We start from the raw sequence: 25953 nt of genomic DNA, 5'->3' as shown, positions 1-25953 counted from the left end.
ACCCATCATTAACATTTAACGGCTACATATATCATCATCTTCATTCACTCAGAGTCTAAGTGGCACACCCATCATTAACATTTAACGGCTACATATAGCATCATCTTCATTCACTCAGAGTCTAAGTGGCACACCCATCATTAACATTTAACGGCCACATATATCATCATCTTCATTCACTCAGAGTCTAAGTGGCACACCCATCATTAACATTTAACGGCTACATATATCATCATCTTCATTCACTCAGAGTCTAAGTGGCACACCCATCATTAACATTTAACGGCTACATATATCATCATCTTCATTCACTCAGAGTCTAAGTGGCAAACCCATCATTAACATTTAAAGGCTACATATAGCATCATCTTCATTCACTCAGAGTCTAAGTGGCACACCCGTCATTAACATTTAACGGCTACATATATCATCATCTTCATTCACTCAGAGTCTAAGTGGCACACCCATCATTAACATTTAACGGCCACATATAGCATCATCTTCATTCACTCAGAGTCTAAGTGGCACACCCATCATTAACATTTAACGGCTACATATATCATCATCTTCATTCACTCAGAGTCTAAGTGGCACACCCATCATTAACATTTAACGGCCACATATATCATCATCTTCATTCACTCAGAGTCTAAGTGGCACACCCATCATTAACATTTAACGGCTACATATATCATCATCTTCATTCACTCAGAGTCTAAGTGGCACACCCATCATTAACATTTAACGGCCACATATATCATCATCTTCATTCACTCAGAGTCTAAGTGGCACACCCATCATTAACATTTAACGGCCACATATATATCATCATCTTCATTCACTCAGAGTCTAAGTGGCACACCCATCATTAACATTTAACGGCCACATATATCATCATCTTCATTCACTCAGAGTCTAAGTGGCACACCCATCATTAACATTTAACGGCTACATATATCATCATCTTCATTCACTCAGAGTCTAAGTGGCACACCCATCATTAACATTTAACGGCTACATATATCATCATCTTCATTCACTCAGAGTCTAAGTGGCACACCCATCATTAACATTTAACGGCCACATATATCATCATCTTCATTCACTCAGAGTCTAAGTGGCACACCCATCATTAACATTTAACGGCCACATATAGCATCATCTTCATTCACTCAGAGTCTAAGTGGCACACCCATCATTAACATTTAACGGCTACATATAGCATCATCTTCATTCACTCAGAGTCTAAGTGGCACACCATCATTAACATTTAACGGCTACATATATCATCATCTTCATTCACTCAGAGTCTAAGTGGCACACCCATCATTAACATTTAACGGCCACATATATCATCATCTTCATTCATTCACTCAGAGTCTAAGTGGCACACCCCATCATTAACATTTAACGGCTACATATATCATCATCTTCATTCACTCAGAGTCTAAGTGGCACACCCATCATTAACATTTAACGGCCACATATATCATCATCTTCATTCACTCAGAGTCTAAGTGGCACACCCATCATTAACATTTAACGGCCACATATATCATCATCTTCATTCACTCAGAGTCTAAGTGGCACACCCATCATTAACATTTAACGGCTACATATATCATCATCTTCATTCACTCAGAGTCTAAGTGGCACACCCATCATTAACATTTAACGGCTACATATATCATCATCTTCATTCACTCAGAGTCTAAGTGGCACACCCATCATTAACATTTAACGGCCACATATAGCATCATCTTCATTCACTCAGAGTCTAAGTGGCACACCCATCATTAACATTTAACGGCCACATATATCATCAATCTTCATTTACTCAGAGTCTAAGTGGCACACCCATCATTAACATTTAACGGCCACATATATCATCATCTTCATTCACTCAGAGTCTAAGTGGCACACCCATCATTAACATTTAACGGCCACATATATCATCATCTTCATTCACTCAGAGTCTAAGTGGCACACCCATCATTAACATTTAACGGCTACATATATCATCATCTTCATTCACACTCAGAGTCTAAGTGGCACACCCATCATTAACATTTAACGGCCACATATATCATCATCTTCATTCACTCAGAGTCTAAGTGGCACACCCATCATTAACATTTAACGGCCACATATAGCATCATCTTCATTCACTCAGAGTCTAAGTGGCACACCCATCATTAACATTTAACGGCCACATATATCATCATCTTCATTCACTCAGAGTCTAAGTGGCACACCCATCATTAACATTTAACGGCTACATATATCATCATCTTCATTCACTCAGAGTCTAAGTGGCACACCCATCATTAACATTTAACGGCCACATATATCATCATCTTCATTCACTCAGAGTCTAAGTGGCACACCCATCATTAACATTTAACGGCCACATATAGCATCATCTTCATTCACTCAGAGTCTAAGTGGCACACCCATCATTAACATTTAACGGCCACATATATCATCATCTTCATTTACTCAGAGTCTAAGTGGCACACCCATCATTAACATTTAACGGCCACATATATCATCATCTTCATTCACTCAGAGTCTAAGTGGCACACCCATCATTAACATTTAACGGCCACATATATCATCATCTTCATTCACTCAGAGTCTAAGTGGCACACCCATCATTAACATTTAACGGCCACATATATCATCATCTTCATTCACTCAGAGTCTAAGTGGCACACCCATCATTAACATTTAACGGCTACATATATCATCATCTTCATTCACTCAGAGTCTAAGTGGCACACCGGTCATTAACATTTAACGGCTACATATATCATCATCTTCATTCACTCAGAGTCTAAGTGGCACACCCATCATTAACATTTAACGGCCACATATATCATCATCTTCATTCACTCAGAGTCTAAGTGGCACACCCATCATTAACATTTAACGGCCACATATATCATCATCTTCATTCACTCAGAGTCTAAGTGGCACACCCATCATTAACATTTAACGGCCACATATAGCATCATCTTCATTCACTCAGAGTCTAAGTGGCACACCCATCATTAACATTTAACGGCCACATATATCATCATCTTCATTCACTCAGAGTCTAAGTGGCACACCCATCATTAACATTTAACGGCCACATATATCATCATCTTCATTCACTCAGAGTCTAAGTGGCACACCCATCATTAACATTTAACGGCCACATATATCATCATCTTCATTCACTCAGAGTCTAAGTGGCACACCCATCATTAACATTTAACGGCTACATATATCATCATCTTCATTCACTCAGAGTCTAAGTGGCACACCCATCATTAACATTTAACGGCCACATATATCATCATCTTCATTCACTCAGAGTCTAAGTGGCACACCCATCATTAACATTTAACGGCTACATATATCATCATCTTCATTCACTCAGAGTCTAAGTGGCACACCCATCATTAACATTTAACGGCCACATATAGCATCATCTTCATTCACTCAGAGTCTAAGTGGCACACCATCATTAACATTTAACGGCTACATATATCATCATCTTCATTCACTCAGAGTCTAAGTGGCACACCCATCATTAACATTTAACGGCTACATATATCATCATCTTCATTCACTCAGAGTCTAAGTGGCACACCCATCATTAACATTTAACGGCCACATATAGCATCATCTTCATTCACTCAGAGTCTAAGTGGCACACCCATCATTAACATTTAACGGCTACATATATCATCATCTTCATTCACTCAGAGTCTAAGTGGCACACACCCATCATTAACATTTAACGGCCACATATATCATCATCTTCATTCACTCAGAGTCTAAGTGGCACACCCATCATTAACATTTAACGGCCACATATAGCATCATCTTCATTCACTCAGAGTCTAAGTGGCACACCCATCATTAACATTTAACGGCCACATATAGCATCATCTTCATTCACTCAGAGTCTAAGTGGCACACCCATCATTAACATTTAACGGCCACATATATCATCATCTTCATTCACACTCAGAGTCTAAGTGGCACACACCCATCATTAACATTTAACGGCCACATATAGCATCATCTTCATTCACTCAGAGTCTAAGTGGCACACCATCATTAACATTTAACGGCTACATATATCATCATCTTCATTCACTCAGAGTCTAAGTGGCACACCCATCATTAACATTTAACGGCCACATATATCATCATCTTCATTCACTCAGAGTCTAAGTGGCACACCCATCATTAACATTTAACGGCTACATATATCATCATCTTCATTCACTCAGAGTCTAAGTGGCACACCCATCATTAACATTTAACGGCTACATATATCATCATCTTCATTCACTCAGAGTCTAAGTGGCACACCCATCATTAACATTTAACGGCTACATATAGCATCATCTTCATTCACTCAGAGTCTAAGTGGCACACCCATCATTAACATTTAACGGCCACATATATCATCATCTTCATTCACTCAGAGTCTAAGTGGCACACCCATCATTAACATTTAACGGCCACATATATCATCATCTTCATTCACTCAGAGTCTAAGTGGCACACCCATCATTAACATTTAACGGCTACATATATCATCATCTTCATTCACTCAGAGTCTAAGTGGCACACCCATCATTAACATTTAACGGCTACATATATCATCATCTTCATTCACTCAGAGTCTAAGTGGCACACCCATCATTAACATTTAACGGCCACATATATCATCATCTTCATTCACTCAGAGTCTAAGTGGCACACCCATCATTAACATTTAACGGCCACATATATCATCATCTTCATTCACTCAGAGTCTAAGTGGCACACCCATCATTAACATTTAACGGCTACATATAGCATCATCTTCATTCACTCAGAGTCTAAGTGGCACACCCATCATTAACATTTAACGGCTACATATATCATCATCTTCATTCACTCAGAGTCTAAGTGGCACACCCATCATTAACATTTAACGGCCACATATATCATCATCTTCATTCACTCAGAGTCTAAGTGGCACACCCATCATTAACATTTAACGGCCACATATATCATCATCTTCATTCACTCAGAGTCTAAGTGGCACACCCATCATTAACATTTAACGGCCACATATATCATCATCTTCATTCACTCAGAGTCTAAGTGGCACACCCATCATTAACATTTAACGGCTACATATATCATCATCTTCATTCACTCAGAGTCTAAGTGGCACACCCATCATTAACATTTAACGGCTACATATATCATCATCTTCATTCACTCAGAGTCTAAGTGGCACACCCATCATTAACATTTAACGGCCACATATATCATCATCTTCATTCACTCAGAGTCTAAGTGGCACACCCATCATTAACATTTAACGGCCACATATATCATCATCTTCATTCACTCAGAGTCTAAGTGGCACACCCATCATTAACATTTAACGGCCACATATATCATCATCTTCATTCACTCAGAGTCTAAGTGGCACACCATCATTAACATTTAACGGCTACATATATCATCATCTTCATTCACTCAGAGTCTAAGTGGCACACCCATCATTAACATTTAACGGCCACATATAGCATCATCTTCATTCACTCAGAGTCTAAGTGGCACACCCATCATTAACATTTAACGGCCACATATATCATCATCTTCATTCACTCAGAGTCTAAGTGGCACACACGTCATTAACATTTAACGGCTACATATATCATCATCTTCATTCACTCAGAGTCTAAGTGGCACACCCGTCATTAACATTTAACGGCTACATATATCATCATCTTCATTCACTCAGAGTCTAAGTGGCACACCCATCATTAACATTTAACGGCTACATATATCATCATCTTCATTCACTCAGAGTCTAAGTGGCACACCCATCATTAACATTTAACGGCTACATATAGCATCATCTTCATTCACTCAGAGTCTAAGTGGCACACCCATCATTAACATTTAACGGCCACATATAGCATCATCTTCATTCACTCAGAGTCTAAGTGGCACACCCATCATTAACATTTAACGGCCACATATATCATCATCTTCATTCACTCAGAGTCTAAGTGGCACACCCATCATTAACATTTAACGGCTACATATATCATCATCTTCATTCACTCAGAGTCTAAGTGGCACACCCATCATTAACATTTAACGGCCACATATATCATCATCTTCATTCACTCAGAGTCTAAGTGGCACACCCATCATTAACATTTAACGGCCACATATATCATCATCTTCATTCACTCAGAGTCTAAGTGGCACACCCATCATTAACATTTAACGGCCACATATATCATCATCTTCATTCACTCAGAGTCTAAGTGGCACACCCATCATTAACATTTAACGGCCACATATATCATCATCTTCATTCACTCAGAGTCTAAGTGGCACACCCATCATTAACATTTAAACGGCTACATATATCATCATCTTCATTCACTCAGAGTCTAAGTGGCACACCCATCATTAACATTTAACGGCTACATATATATCATCATCTTCATTCACTCAGAGTCTAAGTGGCACACCCATCATTAACATTTAACGGCCACATATATCATCATCTTCATTCACTCAGAGTCTAAGTGGCACACCCATCATTAACATTTAACGGCTACATATATCATCATCTTCATTCACTCAGAGTCTAAGTGGCACACCATCATTAACATTTAACGGCCACATATATCATCATCTTCATTCACTCAGAGTCTAAGTGGCACACCCATCATTAACATTTAACGGCCACATATAGCATCATCTTCATTCACTCAGAGTCTAAGTGGCACACCCATCATTAACATTTAACGGCCACATATATCATCATCATCTTCATTCACTCAGAGTCTAAGTGGCACACCATCATTAACATTTAACGGCCACATATATCATCATCTTCATTCACTCAGAGTCTAAGTGGCACACCCATCATTAACATTTAACGGCTACATATATCATCATCTTCATTCACTCAGAGTCTAAGTGGCACACCCATCATTAACATTTAACGGCTACATATAGCGGCACACACATCATTAACATTTAACGGCTACATATATCATCATCTTCATTCACTCAGAGTCTAAGTGGCACACCCATCATTAACATTTAACGGCTACATATATCATCATCTTCATTCACTCAGAGTCTAAGTGGCACACCCATCATTAACATTTAACGGCCACATATAGCATCATCTTCATTCACTCAGAGTCTAAGTGGCACACCCATCATTAACATTTAACGGCCACATATATCATCATCTTCATTCACTCAGAGTCTAAGTGGCACACCCATCATTAACATTTAACGGCTACATATATCATCATCTTCATTCACTCAGAGTCTAAGTGGCACACCCATCATTAACATTTAACGGCCACATATATCATCATCTTCATTCACTCAGAGTCTAAGTGGCACACCCATCATTAACATTTAACGGCCACATATAGCATCATCTTCATTCACTCAGAGTCTAAGTGGCACACCCATCATTAACATTTAACGGCCACATATATCATCATCTTCATTCACTCAGAGTCTAAGTGGCACACCCATCATTAACATTTAACGGCCACATATAGCATCATCTTCATTCACTCAGAGTCTAAGTGGCACACCCATCATTAACATTTAACGGCCACATATATCATCATCTTCATTCACTCAGAGTGTAAGTGGCACACCCATCATTAACATTTAACGGCCACATATATCATCATCTTCATTCACTCAGAGTCTAAGTGGCACACCCATCATATTAACATTTAACGGCTACATATATCATCATCTTCATTCACTCAGAGTCTAAGTGGCACACCCATCATTAACATTTAACGGCCACATATATCATCATCTTCATTCACTCAGAGTCTAAGTGGCACACCCATCATTAACATTTAACGGCTACATATATCATCATCTTCATTCACTCAGAGTCTAAGTGGCACACCCATCATTAACATTTAACGGCCACATATATCATCATCTTCATTCACTCAGAGTCTAAGTGGCACACCCATCATTAACATTTAACGGCCACATATAGCATCATCTTCATTCACTCAGAGTCTAAGTGGCACACCCATCATTAACATTTAACGGCTACATATATCATCATCTTCATTCACTCAGAGTCTAAGTGGCACACCCATCATTAACATTTAACGGCCACATATATCATCATCTTCATTCACTCAGAGTCTAAGTGGCACACCCATCATTAACATTTAACGGCTACATATATCATCATCTTCATTCACTCAGAGTCTAAGTGGCACACCCATCATTAACATTTAACGGCTACATATATCATCATCTTCATTCACTCAGAGTCTAAGTGGCACACCCATCATTAACATTTAACGGCTACATATAGCATCATCTTCATTCACTCAGAGTCTAAGTGGCACACCCATCATTAACATTTAACGGCCACATATATCATCATCTTCATTCACTCAGAGTCTAAGTGGCACACCCATCATTAACATTTAACGGCTACATATATCATCATCTTCATTCACTCAGAGTCTAAGTGGCACACCCATCATTAACATTTAACGGCTACATATATCATTCATCTTCATTCACTCAGAGTCTAAGTGGCACACCCATCATTAACATTTAACGGCTACATATAGCATCATCTTCATTCACTCAGAGTCTAAGTGGCACACCCATCATTAACATTTAACGGCCACATATATCATCATCTTCATTCACTCAGAGTCTAAGTGGCACACCCATCATTAACATTTAACGGCTACATATAGCATCATCTTCATTCACTCAGAGTCTAAGTGGCACACCCATCATTAACATTTAACGGCCACATATATCATCATCTTCATTCACTCAGAGTCTAAGTGGCACACCCATCATTAACATTTAACGGCTACATATATCATCATCTTCATTCACTCAGAGTCTAAGTGGCACACCCATCATTAACATTTAACGGCTACATATATCATCATCTTCATTCACTCAGAGTCTAAGTGGCACACCCATCATTAACATTTAACGGCCACATATATCATCATCTTCATTCACTCAGAGTCTAAGTGGCACACCCATCATTAACATTTAACGGCCACATATATCATCATCTTCATTCACTCAGAGTCTAAGTGGCACACCATCATTAACATTTAACGGCTACATATATCATCATCTTCATTCACTCAGAGTCTAAGTGGCACACCCATCATTAACATTTAACGGCCACATATATCATCATCTTCATTCACTCAGAGTCTAAGTGGCACACCCATCATTAACATTTAACGGCCACATATAGCATCATCTTCATTCACTCAGAGTCTAAGTGGCACACCCATCATTAACATTTAACGGCTACATATATCATCATCTTCATTCACTCAGAGTCTAAGTGGCACACACCCATCATTAACATTTAACGGCTACATATATCATCATCTTCATTCACTCAGAGTCTAAGTGGCACACCCATCATTAACATTTAACGGCCACATATATCATCATCTTCATTCACTCAGAGTCTAAGTGGCACACCCATCATTAACATTTAACGGCCACATATATCATCATCTTCATTCACTCAGAGTCTAAGTGGCACACCCATCATTAACATTTAACGGCCACATATATCATCATCTTCATTCACTCAGAGTCTAAGTGGCACACCCGTCATTAACATTTAACGGCTACATATAGCATCATCTTCATTCACTCAGAGTCTAAGTGGCACACCCATCATTAACATTTAACGGCACATATATCATCATCTTCATTCACTCAGAGTCTAAGTGGCACACCCATCATTAACATTTAACGGCTACATATATCATCATCATCTTCATTCACTCAGAGTCTAAGTGGCACACCCATCATTAACATTTAACGGCCACATATAGCATCATCTTCATTCACTCAGAGTCTAAGTGGCACACCCATCATTAACATTTAACGGCTACATATATCATCATCTTCATTCACTCAGAGTCTAAGTGGCACACCCATCATTAACATTTAACGGCTACATATATCATCATCTTCATTCACTCAGAGTCTAAGTGGCACACCCATCATTAACATTTAACGGCCACATATATCATCATCTTCATTCACTCAGAGTCTAAGTGGCACACCCATCATTAACATTTAACGGCCACATATATCATCATCTTCATTCACTCAGAGTCTAAGTGGCACACCCATCATTAACATTTAACGGCCACATATAGCATCATCTTCATTCACTCAGAGTCTAAGTGGCACACCCATCATTAACATTTAACGGCCACATATAGCATCATCTTCATTCACTCAGAGTCTAAGTGGCACACCCATCATTAACATTTAACGGCTACATATATCATCATCTTCATTCACTCAGAGTCTAAGTGGCACACCCATCATTAACATTTAACGGCTACATATATCATCATCTTCATTCACTCAGAGTCTAAGTGGCACACCCATCATTAACATTTAACGGCCACATATAGCATCATCTTCATTTACTCAGAGCCTAAGTGGCACACACCATCATTAACATTTAACGGCTACATATATCATCATCTTCATTCACTCAGAGTCTAAGTGGCACACCCATCATTAACATTTAACGGCCACATATATCATCATCTTCATTCACTCAGAGTCTAAGTGGCACACCCATCATTAACATTTAACGGCCACATATAGCATCATCTTCATTCACTCAGAGTCTAAGTGGCACACCCATCATTAACATTTAACGGCTACATATATCATCATCTTCATTCACTCAGAGTCTAAGTGGCACACCCATCATTAACATTTAACGGCCACATATATCATCATCTTCATTCACTCAGAGTCTAAGTGGCACACCCATCATTAACATTTAACGGCCACATATATCATCATCTTCATTCACTCAGAGTCTAAGTGGCACACCCATCATTAACATTTAACGGCTACATATATCATCATCTTCATTCACTCAGAGTCTAAGTGGCACACCCATCATTAACATTTAACGGCCACATATAGCATCATCTTCATTCACTCAGAGTCTAAGTGGCACACCCATCATTAACATTTAACGGCTACATATATCATCATCTTCATTCACTCAGAGTCTAAGTGGCACACCCATCATTAACATTTAACGGCCACATATATCATCATCTTCATTCACTCAGAGTCTAAGTGGCACACCCATCATTAACATTTAACGGCCACATATATCATCATCTTTCATTCACTCAGAGTCTAAGTGGCACACCCATCATTAACATTTAACGGCCACATATAGCATCATCTTCATTCACTCAGAGTCTAAGTGGCACACCCATCATTAACATTTAACGGCTACATATATATCATCATCATCTTCATTCACTCAGAGTCTAAGTGGCACACCCATCATTAACATTTAACGGCCACATATATCATCATCTTCATTTACTCAGAGGCTAAGTGGCACACCCATCATTAACATTTAACGGCCACATATATCATCATCTTCATTCACTCAGAGTCTAAGTGGCACACCCATCATTAACATTTAACGGCTACATATAGCATCATCTTCATTCACTCAGAGTCTAAGTGGCACACCCATCATTAACATTTAACGGCTACATATAGCATCATCTTCATTCACTCAGAGTCTCAGTGGCACACCATCATTAACATTTAACGACTACATATATCATCGTCTTCATTCACTCAGAGCCTAAGTGGCACACCCATCATTAACATTTAACGGCCACATATAGCATCATCTTCATTCACTCAGAGTCTAAGTGGCACACCCATCATTAACATTTAACGGCCACATATAGCATCATCTTCATTCACTCAGAGTCTAAGTGGCACACCCATCCCTTCATTAACATTTAACGGCTACATATATCATCATCTTCATTCACTCAGAGTCTAAGTGGCACACCCATCATTAACATTTAACGGCTACATATAGCATCATCTTCATTCACTCAGAGTCTAAGTGGCACACCCATCATTAACATTTAACGGCCACATATAGCATCATCTTCATTCACTCAGAGTCTAAGTGGCACACCCCATCATTAACATTTAACGGCACACATATATCATCATCTTCATTCACTCAGAGTCTAAGTGGCACACCCATCATTAACATTTAACGGCCACATATAGCATCATCTTCATTCACTCAGAGTCTAAGTGGCACACCCATCATTAACATTTAACGGCCACATATATCATCATCTTCATTCACTCAGAGTCTAAGTGGCACACCCATCATTAACATTTAACGGCTACATATATCATCATCTTCATTCACTCAGAGTCTAAGTGGCACACCCATCATTAACATTTAACGGCCACATATATCATCATCTTCATTCACTCAGAGTCTAAGTGGCACACCCATCATTAACATTTAACGGCCACATATAGCATCATCTTCATTCACTCAGAGTCTAAGTGGCACACCCATCATTAACATTTAACGGCTACATATATCATCATCTTCATTCACTCAGAGTCTAAGTGGCACACCCATCATTAACATTTAACGGCCACATATATCATCATCTCTTCATTCACTCAGAGTCTAAGTGGCACACCCATCATTAACATTTAACGGCTACATATATCATCATCTTCATTCACTCAGAGTCTAAGTGGCACACCCATCATTAACATTTAACGGCCACATATATCATCATCTTCTTCATTCACTCAGAGTCTAAGTGGCACACCCATCATTAACATTTAACGGCCACATATATCATCATCTTCATTCACTCAGAGTCTAAGTGGCACACCCATCATTAACATTTAACGGCCACATATAGCATCATCTTCATTCACTCAGAGTCTAAGTGGCACACCCATCATTAACATTTAACGGCCACATATATCATCATCTTCATTCACTCAGAGTCTAAGTGGCACACCCATCATTAACATTTAACGGCCACATATATCATCATCTTCATTCACTCAGAGTCTAAGTGGCACACCCATCATTAACATTTAACGGCCACATATAGCATCATCTTCATTCACTCAGAGTCTAAGTGGCACACCCATCATTAACATTTAACGGCCACATATAGCATCATCTTCATTCACTCAGAGTCTAAGTGGCACACCATCATTAACATTTAACGGCTACATATATCATCATCTTCATTCACTCAGAGTCTAAGTGGCACACCCATCATTAACATTTAACGGCTACATATATCATCATCTTCATTCACTCAGAGTCTAAGTGGCACACCCATCATTAACATTTAACGGCTACATATATCATCATCTTCATTCACTCAGAGTCTAAGTGGCACACCCATCATTAACATTTAACGGCCACATATAGCATCATCTTCATTCACTCAGAGTCTAAGTGGCACACCCATCATTAACATTTAACGGCTACATATATCATCATCTTCATTCACTCAGAGTCTAAGTGGCACACCCATCATTAACATTTAACGGCTACATATAGCATCATCTTCATTCACTCAGAGTCTAAGTGGCACACCCATCATTAACATTTAACGGCCACATATATCATCATCTTCATTCACTCAGAGTCTAAGTGGCACACCCATCATTAACATTTAACGGCCACATATATCATCATCATCTTCATTCACTCAGAGTCTAAGTGGCACACCCATCATTAACATTTAACGGCCACATATATCATCATCTTCATTCACTCAGAGTCTAAGTGGCACACCCATCATTAACATTTAACGGCCACATATAGCATCATCTTCATTCACTCAGAGTCTAAGTGGCACACCCATCATTAACATTTAACGGCCACATATATCATCATCTTCATTCACTCAGAGTCTAAGTGGCACACCCATCATTAACATTTAACGGCCACATATAGCATCATCTTCATTCACTCAGAGTCTAAGTGGCACACCCATCATTAACATTTAACGGCTACATATATCATCATCTTCATTCACTCAGAGTCTAAGTGGCACACCCATCATTAACATTTAACGGCTACATATATCATCATCTTCATTCACTCAGAGTCTAAGTGGCACACCCATCATTAACATTTAACGGCCACATATATCATCATCTTCATTCACTCAGAGTCTAAGTGGCACACCCATCATTAACATTTAACGGCCACATATAGCATCATCTTCATTCACTCAGAGTCTAAGTGGCACACCCATCATTAACATTTAACGGCTACATATATCATCATCTTCATTCACTCAGAGTCTAAGTGGCACACCCATCATTAACATTTAACGGCTACATATAGCATCATCTTCATTCACTCAGAGTCTAAGTGGCACACCCATCATTAACATTTAACGGCTACATATATCATCATCTTCATTCACTCAGAGTCTAAGTGGCACACCCATCATTAACATTTAACGGCTACATATATCATCATCATCTTCATTCACTCAGAGTCTAAGTGGCACACCCATCATTAACATTTAACGGCCACATATATCATCATCTTCATTCACTCAGAGTCTAAGTGGCACACCCATCATTAACATTTAACGGCCACGTATATCATCATCTTCATTCACTCAGAGTCTAAGTGGCAAACCCATCATTAACATTTAACGGCCACGTATATCATCATCTTCATTCACTCAGAGTCTAAGTGGCACACCCATCATTAACATTTAACGGCTACATATATCATCATCTTCATTCACTCAGAGTCTAAGTGGCACACCCATCATTAACATTTAACGGCCACATATATCATCATCTTCATTCACTCAGAGTCTAAGTGGCACACCCATCATTAACATTTAACGGCCACATATATAGCATCATCTTCATTCACTCAGAGTCTAAGTGGCACACCCATCATTAACATTTAACGGCCACATATATCATCATCTTCATTCACTCAGAGTCTAAGTGGCACACCCATCATTAACATTTAACGGCCACATATATCATCATCTTCATTCACTCAGAGTCTAAGTGGCACACCCATCATTAACATTTAACGGCCACATATAGCATCATCTTCATTCACTCAGAGTCTAAGTGGCACACCCACCCATCATTAACATTTAACGGCTACATATATCATCATCTTCATTCACTCAGAGTCTAAGTGGCACACCCATCATTAACATTTAACGGCCACATATATCATCATCTTCATTCACTCAGAGTCTAAGTGGCACACCCATCATTAACATTTAACGGCCACATATATCATCATCTTCATTCACTCAGAGTCTAAGTGGCACACCCATCATTAACATTTAACGGCCACATATAGCATCATCTTCATTCACTCAGAGTCTAAGTGGCACACCCATCATTAACATTTAACGGCCACATATATCATCATCTTCATTCACTCAGAGTCTAAGTGGCACACCCATCATTAACATTTAACGGCTACATATATATTCATCTTCATTCACTCAGAGTCTAAGTGGCACACCCATCATTAACATTTAACGGCCACATATATCATCATCTTCATTCACTCAGAGTCTAAGTGGCACACCCATCATTAACATTTAACGGCCACATATATCATCATCTTCATTCACTCAGAGTCTAAGTGGCACACCCATCATTAACATTTAACGGCCACATATATCATCATCTTCATTCACTCAGAGTCTAAGTGGCACACCCATCATTAACATTTAACGGCTACATATATCATCATCTTCATTCACTCAGAGTCTAAGTGGCACACCCATCATTAACATTTAACGGCTACATATATCATCATCTTCATTCACTCAGAGTCTAAGTGGCACACCCATCATTAACATTTAACGGCTACATATATCATCATCATCTTCATTCACTCAGAGTCTAAGTGGCACACCCATCATTAACATTTAACGGCCACATATATCATCATCTTCATTCACTCAGAGTCTAAGTGGCACACCCATCATTAACATTTAACGGCTACATATATCATCATCTTCATTCACTCAGAGTCTAAGTGGCACACCCATCATTAACATTTAACGGCCACATATATCATCATCTTCATTCACTCAGAGTCTAAGTGGCACACCCATCATTAACATTTAACGGCCACATATATCATCATCTTCATTCATTCACTCAGAGTCTAAGTGGCACACCCATCATTAACATTTAACGGCCACATATAGCATCATCTTCATTCACTCAGAGTCTAAGTGGCACACCCATCATTAACATTTAACGGCCACATATATCATCATCTTCATTCACTCAGAGTCTAAGTGGCACACCCATCATTAACATTTAACGGCCACATATAGCATCATCTTCATTCACTCAGAGTCTAAGTGGCACACCCATCATTAACATTTAACGGCTACATATATCATCATCTTCATTCACTCAGAGTCTAAGTGGCACACCCATCATTAACATTTAACGGCTACATATATCATCATCTTCATTCACTCAGAGTCTAAGTGGCACACCCATCATTAACATTTAACGGCTACATATATCATCATCTTCATTCACTCAGAGTCTAAGTGGCACACCCATCATTAACATTTAACGGCCACATATATCATCATCTTCATTCACTCAGAGTCTAAGTGGCACACCCATCATTAACATTTAACGGCCACATATAGCATCATCTTCATTCACTCAGAGTCTAAGTGGCACACCCATCATTAACATTTAACGGCCACATATAGCATCATCTTCATTCACTCAGAGTCTAAGTGGCACACCCATCATTAACATTTAACGGCCACATATAGCATCATCTTCATTCACTCAGAGTCTAAGTGGCACACCCATCATTAACATTTAACGGCCACATATATCATCATCTTCATTCACTCAGAGTCTAAGTGGCACACCCATCATTAACATTTAACGGCTACATATATCATCATCTTCATTCACTCAGAGTCTAAGTGGCACACCCATCATTAACATTTAACGGCCACATATAGCATCATCTTCATTCACTCAGAGTCTAAGTGGCACACCCATCATTAACATTTAACGGCTACATATATCATCATCTTCATTCACTCAGAGTCTAAGTGGCACACCCATCATTAACATTTAACGGCCACATATAGCATCATCTTCATTCACTCAGAGTCTAAGTGGCACACCCATCATTAACATTTAACGGCTACATATATCATCATCTTCATTCACTCAGAGTCTAAGTGGCACACCCATCATTAACATTTAACGGCCACATATATCATCATCTTCATTCACTCAGAGTCTAAGTGGCACACCCATCATTAACATTTAACGGCTACATATATATCATCATCTTCATTCACTCAGAGTCTAAGTGGCACACCCATCATTAACATTTAACGGCTACATATAGCATCATCTTCATTCACTCAGAGTCTAAGTGGCACACCCATCATTAACATTTAACGGCCACATATAGCATCATCTTCATTCACTCAGAGTCTAAGTGGCACACCCATCATTAACATTTAACGGCCACATATATCATCATCTTCATTCACTCAGAGTCTAAGTGGCACACCCATCATTAACATTTAACGGCTACATATATCATCATCTTCATTCACTCAGAGTCTAAGTGGCACACCCATCATTAACATTTAACGGCCACATATATCATCATCTTCATTCACTCAGAGTCTAAGTGGCACACCCATCATTAACATTTAACGGCCACATATATCATCATCTTCATTCACTCAGAGTCTAAGTGGCACACCCATCATTAACATTTAACGGCTACATATATCATCATCTTCATTCACTCAGAGTCTAAGTGGCACACCCATCATTAACATTTAACGGCCACATATATCATCATCTTCATTCACTCAGAGTCTAAGTGGCACACCCATCATTAACATTTAACGGCCACATATATCATCATCTTCATTCACTCAGAGTCTAAGTGGCACACCCATCATTAACATTTAACGGCCACATATAGCATCATCTTCATTCACTCAGAGTCTAAGTGGCACACCCATCATTAACATTTAACGGCCACATATATCATCATCTTCATTCACTCAGAGTCTAAGTGGCACACCCATCATTAACATTTAACGGCTACATATATCATCATCTTCATTCACTCAGAGTCTAAGTGGCACACCCATCATTAACATTTAACGGCCACATATAGCATCATCTTCATTCACTCAGAGTCTAAGTGGCACACCCATCATTAACATTTAACGGCTACATATAGCATCATCTTCATTCACTCAGAGTCTAAGTGGCACACCATCATTAACATTTAACGACTACATATATCATCGTCTTCATTCACTCAGAGCCTAAGTGGCACACCCATCATTAACATTTAACGGCCACATATATATCATCATCTTCATTCACTCAGAGTCTAAGTGGCACACCATCATTAACATTTAACGGCTACATATATCATCATCTTCATTCACTCAGAGTCTAAGTGGCACACCCATCATTAACATTTAACGGCCACATATAGCATCATCTTCATTCACTCAGAGTCTAAGTGGCACACCCATCATTAACATTTAACGGCTACATATATCATCATCTTCATTCACTCAGAGTCTAAGTGGCACACCCATCATTAACATTTAACGGCCACATATATCATCATCTTCATTCACTCAGAGTCTAAGTGGCACACCCATCATTAACATTTAACGGCCACATATATCATCATCTTCATTCACTCAGAGTCTAAGTGGCACACCCATCATTAACATTTAACGGCCACATATATCATCATCTTCATTCACTCAGAGTCTAAGTGGCAAACCCCATCATTAACATTTAACGGCCACATATATCATCATCTTTATTCACTCAGAGTCTAAGTGGCACACCCATCATTAACATTTAACGGCCACATATATATCATCATCTTCATTCACTCAGAGTCTAAGTGGCACACCCATCATTAACATTTAACGGCCACATATAGCATCATCTTCATTCACTCAGAGTCTAAGTGGCACACCCATCATTAACATTTAACGGCCACATATAGCATCATCTTCATTCACTCAGAGTCTAAGTGGCACACCATCATTGACATTTAACGGCTACATATATCATCATCATCTTCATTCACTCAGAGTCTAAGTGGCACACCCATCATTAACATTTAACGGCTACATATATCATCATCTTCATTCACTCAGAGTCTAAGTGGCACACCCATCATTAACATTTAACGGCCACATATAGCATCATCTTCATTCACTCAGAGTCTAAGTGGCACACCCATCATTAACATTTAACGGCTACATATATCATCATCTTCATTCACTCAGAGTCTAAGTGGCACACCCATCATTAACATTTAACGGCCACATATATCATCATCTTCATTCACTCAGAGTCTAAGTGGCACACCCATCATTAACATTTAACGGCCACATATATCATCATCTTCATTCACTCAGAGCTAAGTGGCACACCATCATAACATTAGCAATTACATCATCTCATTATAGTCTAAGTGGCACACCATCATTAACATTTAACGGCACATATACATCATCTTCATTCACTCAGAGTCTAAGTGGCACACCCATCATTAACATTTAACGGCCACATATAGCATCATCTTCATTCACTCAGAGTCTAAGTGGCACACCCATCATTAACATTTAACGGCTACATATATCATCATCTTCATTCACTCAGAGTCTAAGTGGCACACCCATCATTAACATTTAACGGCTACATATATCATCATCTTCATTCACTCAGAGTCTAAGTGGCACACCCATCATTAACATTTAACGGCTACATATATCATCATCTTCATTCACTCAGAGTCTAAGTGGCACACCCATCATTAACATTTAACGGCCACATATATCATCATCTTCATTCACTCAGAGTCTAAGTGGCACACCCATCATTAACATTTAACGGCCACATATATCATCATCTTCATTCACTCAGAGTCTAAGTGGCACACCCATCATTAACATTTAACGGCTATATATAGCATCATCTTCATTCACTCAGAGTCTAAGTGGCACACCCATCATTAACATTTAACGGCTACATATATCATCATCTTCATTCACTCAGAGTCTAAGTGGCACACCCATCATTAACATTTAACGGCCACATATATCATCATCTTCATTCACTCAGAGTCTAAGTGGCACACCCATCATTAACATTTAACGGCCACATATATCATCATCTTCATTCACTCAGAGTCTAAGTGGCACACCCATCATTAACATTTAACGGCTACATATATCATCATCTTCATTCACTCAGAGTCTAAGTGGCACACCCATCATTAACATTTAACGGCTACATATATCATCATCTTCATTCACTCAGAGTCTAAGTGGCACACCATCATTAACATTTAACGACTACATATATCATCATCTTCATTCACTCAGAGTCTAAGTGGCACACCCATCATTAACATTTAACGGCCACATATATCATCATCTTCATTCACTCAGAGTCTAAGTGGCACACCCATCATTAACATTTAACGGCTACATATATCATCATCTTCATTCACTCAGAGTCTAAGTGGCACACCCATCATTAACATTTAACGGCTACATATATCATCATCTTCATTCACTCAGAGTCTAAGTGGCACACCCATCATTAACATTTAACGGCTACATATATCATCATCTTCATTCACTCAGAGTCTAAGTGGCACACCGGTCATTAACATTTAACGGCTACATATATCATCATCTTCATTCACTCAGAGTCTAAGTGGCACACCCATCATTAACATTTAACGGCCACATATAGCATCATCTTCATTCACTCAGAGTCTAAGTGGCACACCCATCATTAACATTTAACGGCCACATATAGCATCATCTTCATTCACTCAGAGTCTAAGTGGCACACCCATCATTAACATTTAACGGCTACATATATCATCATCTTCATTCACTCAGAGTCTAAGTGGCACACCCATCATTAACATTTAACGGCCACATATAGCATCATCTTCATTCACTCAGAGTCTAAGTGGCACACCCATCATTAACATTTAACGGCCACATATAGCATCATCTTCATTCACTCAGAGTCTAAGTGGCACACCATCATTAACATTTAACGGCCACATATATCATCATCTTCATTCACTCAGAGTCTAAGTGGCACACCCATCATTAACATTTAACGGCCACATATAGCATCATCATCTTCATTCACTCAGAGTCTAAGTGGCACACCCATCATTAACATTTAACGGCTACATATATCATCATCTTCATTCACTCAGAGTCTAAGTGGCACACCCATCATTAACATTTAACGGCCACATATAGCATCATCTTCATTCACTCAGAGTCTAAGTGGCACACCCATCATTAACATTTAACGGCTACATATATCATCATCTTCATTCACTCAGAGTCTAAGTGGCACACCCATCATTAACATTTAACGGCTACATATATCATCATCTTCATTCACTCAGAGTCTAAGTGGCACACCCATCATTAACATTTAACGGCCACATATATCATCATCTTCATTCACTCAGAGTCTAAGTGGCACACCCATCATTAACATTTAACGGCTACATATATCATCATCTTCATTCACTCAGAGTCTAAGTGGCACACCCATCATTAACATTTAACGGCTACATATATCATCATCTTCATTCACTCAGAGTCTAAGTGGCACACCCATCATTAACATTTAACGGCCACATATAGCATCATCTTCATTCACTCAGAGTCTAAGTGGCACACCCATCATTAACATTTAACGGCCACATATATCATCATCTTCATTCACTCAGAGTCTAAGTGGCACACCCATCATTAACATTTAACGGCCACATATATCATCATCTTCATTCACTCAGAGTCTAAGTGGCACACCCATCATTAACATTTAACGGCCACATATATCATCATCTTCATTCACTCAGAGTCTAAGTGGCACACCCATCATTAACATTTAACGGCTACATATAGCATCATCTTCATTCACTCAGAGTCTAAGTGGCACACCCATCATTAACATTTAACGGCCACATATAGCATCATCTTCATTCACTCAGAGTCTAAGTGGCACACCATCATTAACATTTAACGGCTACATATATCATCATCTTCATTCACTCAGAGTCTAAGTGGCACACCATCATTAACATTTAACGGCCACATATAGCATCATCTTCATTCACTCAGAGTCTAAGTGGCACACCCATCATTAACATTTAACGGCCACATATAGCATCATCTTCATTCACTCAGAGTCTAAGTGGCACACCCATCATTAACATTTAACGGCCACATATATCATCATCTTCATTCACTCAGAGTCTAAGTGGCACACCCATCATTAACATTTAACGGCCACATATATCATCATCTTCATTCACTCAGAGTCTAAGTGGCACACCCATCATTAACATTTAACGGCCACATATAGCATCATCTTCATTCACTCAGAGTCTAAGTGGCACACCATCATTAACATTTAACGGCTACATATATCATCATCTTCATTCACTCAGAGTCTAAGTGGCACACCCATCATTAACATTTAACGGCCACATATAGCATCATCTTCATTCACTCAGAGTCTAAGTGGCACACCCATCATTAACATTTAACGGCTACATATATCATCATCTTCATTTACTCAGAACCTAAGTGGCACACCCATCATTAACATTTAACGGCCATATATAGCATCATCTTCATTCACTCAGAGTCTAAGTGGCACACCATCATTAACATTTAACATGACATCCATCTCTACAAAGAACATAATTAGAAGAAAGCAATTGTCAAACCAACACTAGAATATAAGTCTGCAATTTGTACACAATCGAAAAAAGTAGAACGAAGAGGAGCCCGTGTTGTCACAAATACACACAGAAACACACGATTGTTTCGCTTTTTCGCTTATTCGTTTTACGGGTTTTTTTTTTTTTTTTTGTTTTTTTTTCTTCGCATTTTCGCTTTGCATATTTTCGCTTTCCGCGTTGGAAAAAGTGCCAAAAAAGAAAAGGCTACGCAGGATTTTTTTTCGTGTTTTCTAAACTCGTAAAAGCGAAAATAATACAAATCAGTCAGCGTACGAGCGTTCGTGACATCAACTTGAAAAACATTATAGATAGAACAGATACATTATCATACTTTACAAAATTACAAATAACCTGGTATTCATTCCAAAACCTCAAAAATCACCCATAGGACAATAAGGAAATAGTAATCTAAAATCATTTTATACACCTAAATGTAAAACTCAAACACTTAAATAGCCTGTCCCTACATAATAACTGGAGTTAAGCCTAAATAAACAACAAGGTCCATATTATGAAATATTCATGTTAATTCGTGCAATGCAAACGTATCACACTGTTTTCTGAACATTCTCGCCATATCATAATGTGCTTTCACATTCATAGTATTGTATTTACCTCGTTCTATCATGTAGTGTTGGACAGCCTGTTGTTTACTAACACTGTCAATATGGAGTAGTACCGCTCCTTCAGCAGCACATTGTACACTGCCATCTGACCAGGACATGGCACTAGGCAACTTCTTCAGGCAGCTGTCCGTAATTATATCACAGTCGTAACCGTTAGCCACCCCGCTCACAACTTTATAAAGTGATTTAAAAAATACAAATATATAAATAAAGTATTAAACATTAATTTGATATCACTATACCAATTGTTAACCAATATAATACAGAGACTTTTAAAACATTTGTGGATATTATGGACGAGTTCATTACGTCTGCCTTGTCATTGTGAAATATCATGTACATGTATATATGACAGTTAGCAATTCCATGCACAACAAGAGACTAACAGGATCTGTCCCTACCTTAAGGGTAGGCCTGGAAAATCTCTACCGGAGATTCATAACTGTCTAACCCTAGGTTTGCCTACGGTAAGACTGTCGTAAATCTCCTCCATAGGAAGATATTACCCTGTCCTACTCTTTAGGTAGATAATGATCCTTTTTCTGCCCCTGTAATTCCCCCCAAAAAACGTTGAAAACTACATGTAGTAATAGCCTACACGATTTCAAAATGCGAAAACAAATATTTATTTAGTAACTCAATCAAATTGATTTTTCTCATATTTTACTTTGTCACAAACTTTGTTCATCTCGTTGCACCGTGAGAATCATTTTTAAATATTCAAAGTCAAAGGAATATTAACATATATTGTCCCAAAACCATTTAAATAGAGTCTTTTTACCGGGTACATTGTACGTGAAGGCGGATGGACTTCCGATTGCGATGATCATTATACATAATTAGGTCAAAGTTGAGCACGTGCGCGAATCACGAGCTGGATATCAAAGGTGACATGATGGATTGTCCAATTTGACCTAACTGATCAATATGATCGATTTGCATATGACGTTTTACAACTTTCGGATTAGCATGCGAATATGTTCTACGCGTGCAGACTGTCTATCCTTGGATAAGATAGAGAAATCTTATCCTCACCGGAAGTGCAGATGTCTCTGTACACGCACACATATCTATATATTTGTCTACTTTGTCCCACATTACTGTTCGTATCCTATTATGTAATCGTGTTCGTTTTGTATGTCTTGATAAAGGGGCAGATCGCCTCGAACATTTGACAATTTTGTTTTGTCCACACGGTTGGAATTACTTCCTTGTATCATATTTACCATTTGAAGTAATTCGTATCCAACAGACTTACGTTAGATTGGACCCCGTGTCATCTGGAAAATCCCGTTGATATTACTTCTTTGACACACACACACACACACACACACACACACACACACACACACACACACACACACACACACACACACACACACACACACACACATATATATATGTGTGTGTGTGCGTGTGTGTGTGTGTGTGTGTGTTTGTATCTAATATAATCTAAAACGGGTCTGTCAAGTGGACAGGGATATCTCAACCCGGGTGAAAAGTTTTGGCTTATCAACCCAAGGCTTGCCGATGGTCGATTGTCAAAATTTTGTCGCCGCATGTATTGATGACGTCACTTTCTATAGTGAGCTGTCTTTACCCTACCCTGGTAAATTCAGAGTTATTTTTCCCTAGCAACCGCGGGATAACCCTGTCAAGTATGGGAGAAAAGTGCATCCTACACTTGTCCCAGCAGTTCCACCATACGATAGTATGTTGTAATAGTGGAATTACATCCGATATAAAGCTAGAATCTACCTCGCCACTAAAGCAACCAAATCTATGTCTGACAGTGCTACTATTATATTCCTTAAAAACACTCTGATATCATTTGTCATCGAGAAATCAAACAATATATTAATTGAATGGAATCAGGCGAAGAAACGGAACAAAGTCTACTGCTTCTTTTGGTAAATGTTCATGTTATTACAGCGTATATAATAATCTACGTACCTGTGTAGTAAGACGTGTTGGGTCTCCAGGAACAGTCCGAAGTATTTGTGATGATCCTATTGTGGAGGTGACAGATCCGTCCTGTGGCCTCGTACACCATTGACATACAACTAGCCTGTTGGCACAGTAAACCACACTCCATTACCGATAGTACTACACCCACAGTAGTTAATGGCACGTTAGGAAATAGGTTATCAAATGCTACGTTCTTCCGTAGCATTATGTACCCACTAGCCAAAAATACTGAAATATAGAGATGATGAAATGTTTTAAAGCTGCCTCAAAACCCCCCTGTATGATAAAGGAATCTGTTATATTGATGGTAGGCGTGTTTATATATAATGTACTTATGTGGAAGTATATTCGAAGACACTCCAAAAACGATATTCGTTTTATCTATGCAATTTGGTTTAGTTTTTTTGCAATGAATAAGATATAATTTTCGTAAAAATGTGTAGAACTAAATGTTCTAAACTTCGATCTCACATGTTTATCAAATGCAGTTACATATGTTTTATCATAACAATTGCTACTGAATTTTTTACGACTGATCATTATGAAACACAAAAT

At 38.8% G+C, this 25953-nt stretch overlaps 1 protein-coding gene across 1 annotated transcript in view; it reads right to left on the bottom strand.

Moving 5' to 3' along the window:
• LOC138317079 (perlucin-like protein) overlaps window positions 1–25601 on the bottom strand; it is a 29139-nt gene extending 3538 nt beyond the window's left edge. The window contains exons 1-2 of the mRNA XM_069258700.1: window positions 25384–25601; window positions 23420–23602 (exon numbers count right to left, since the gene is read on the bottom strand). Of these exons, the coding sequence (XP_069114801.1) occupies window positions 23420–23602; window positions 25384–25525 (325 nt within the window). The 5' untranslated portion in view covers window positions 25526–25601. The remainder of the gene's footprint in view (window positions 1–23419; window positions 23603–25383) is intronic.
• Between the last annotated feature and the right edge of the window lie 352 nt (window positions 25602–25953).

This window comes from Argopecten irradians, chromosome 2 (assembly GCF_041381155.1).
Source record: "Argopecten irradians isolate NY chromosome 2, Ai_NY, whole genome shotgun sequence".
NCBI lineage: Eukaryota > Metazoa > Mollusca > Bivalvia > Pectinida > Pectinidae > Argopecten > Argopecten irradians.
This window is presented reverse-complemented; position numbering and strand designations above follow the sequence as displayed.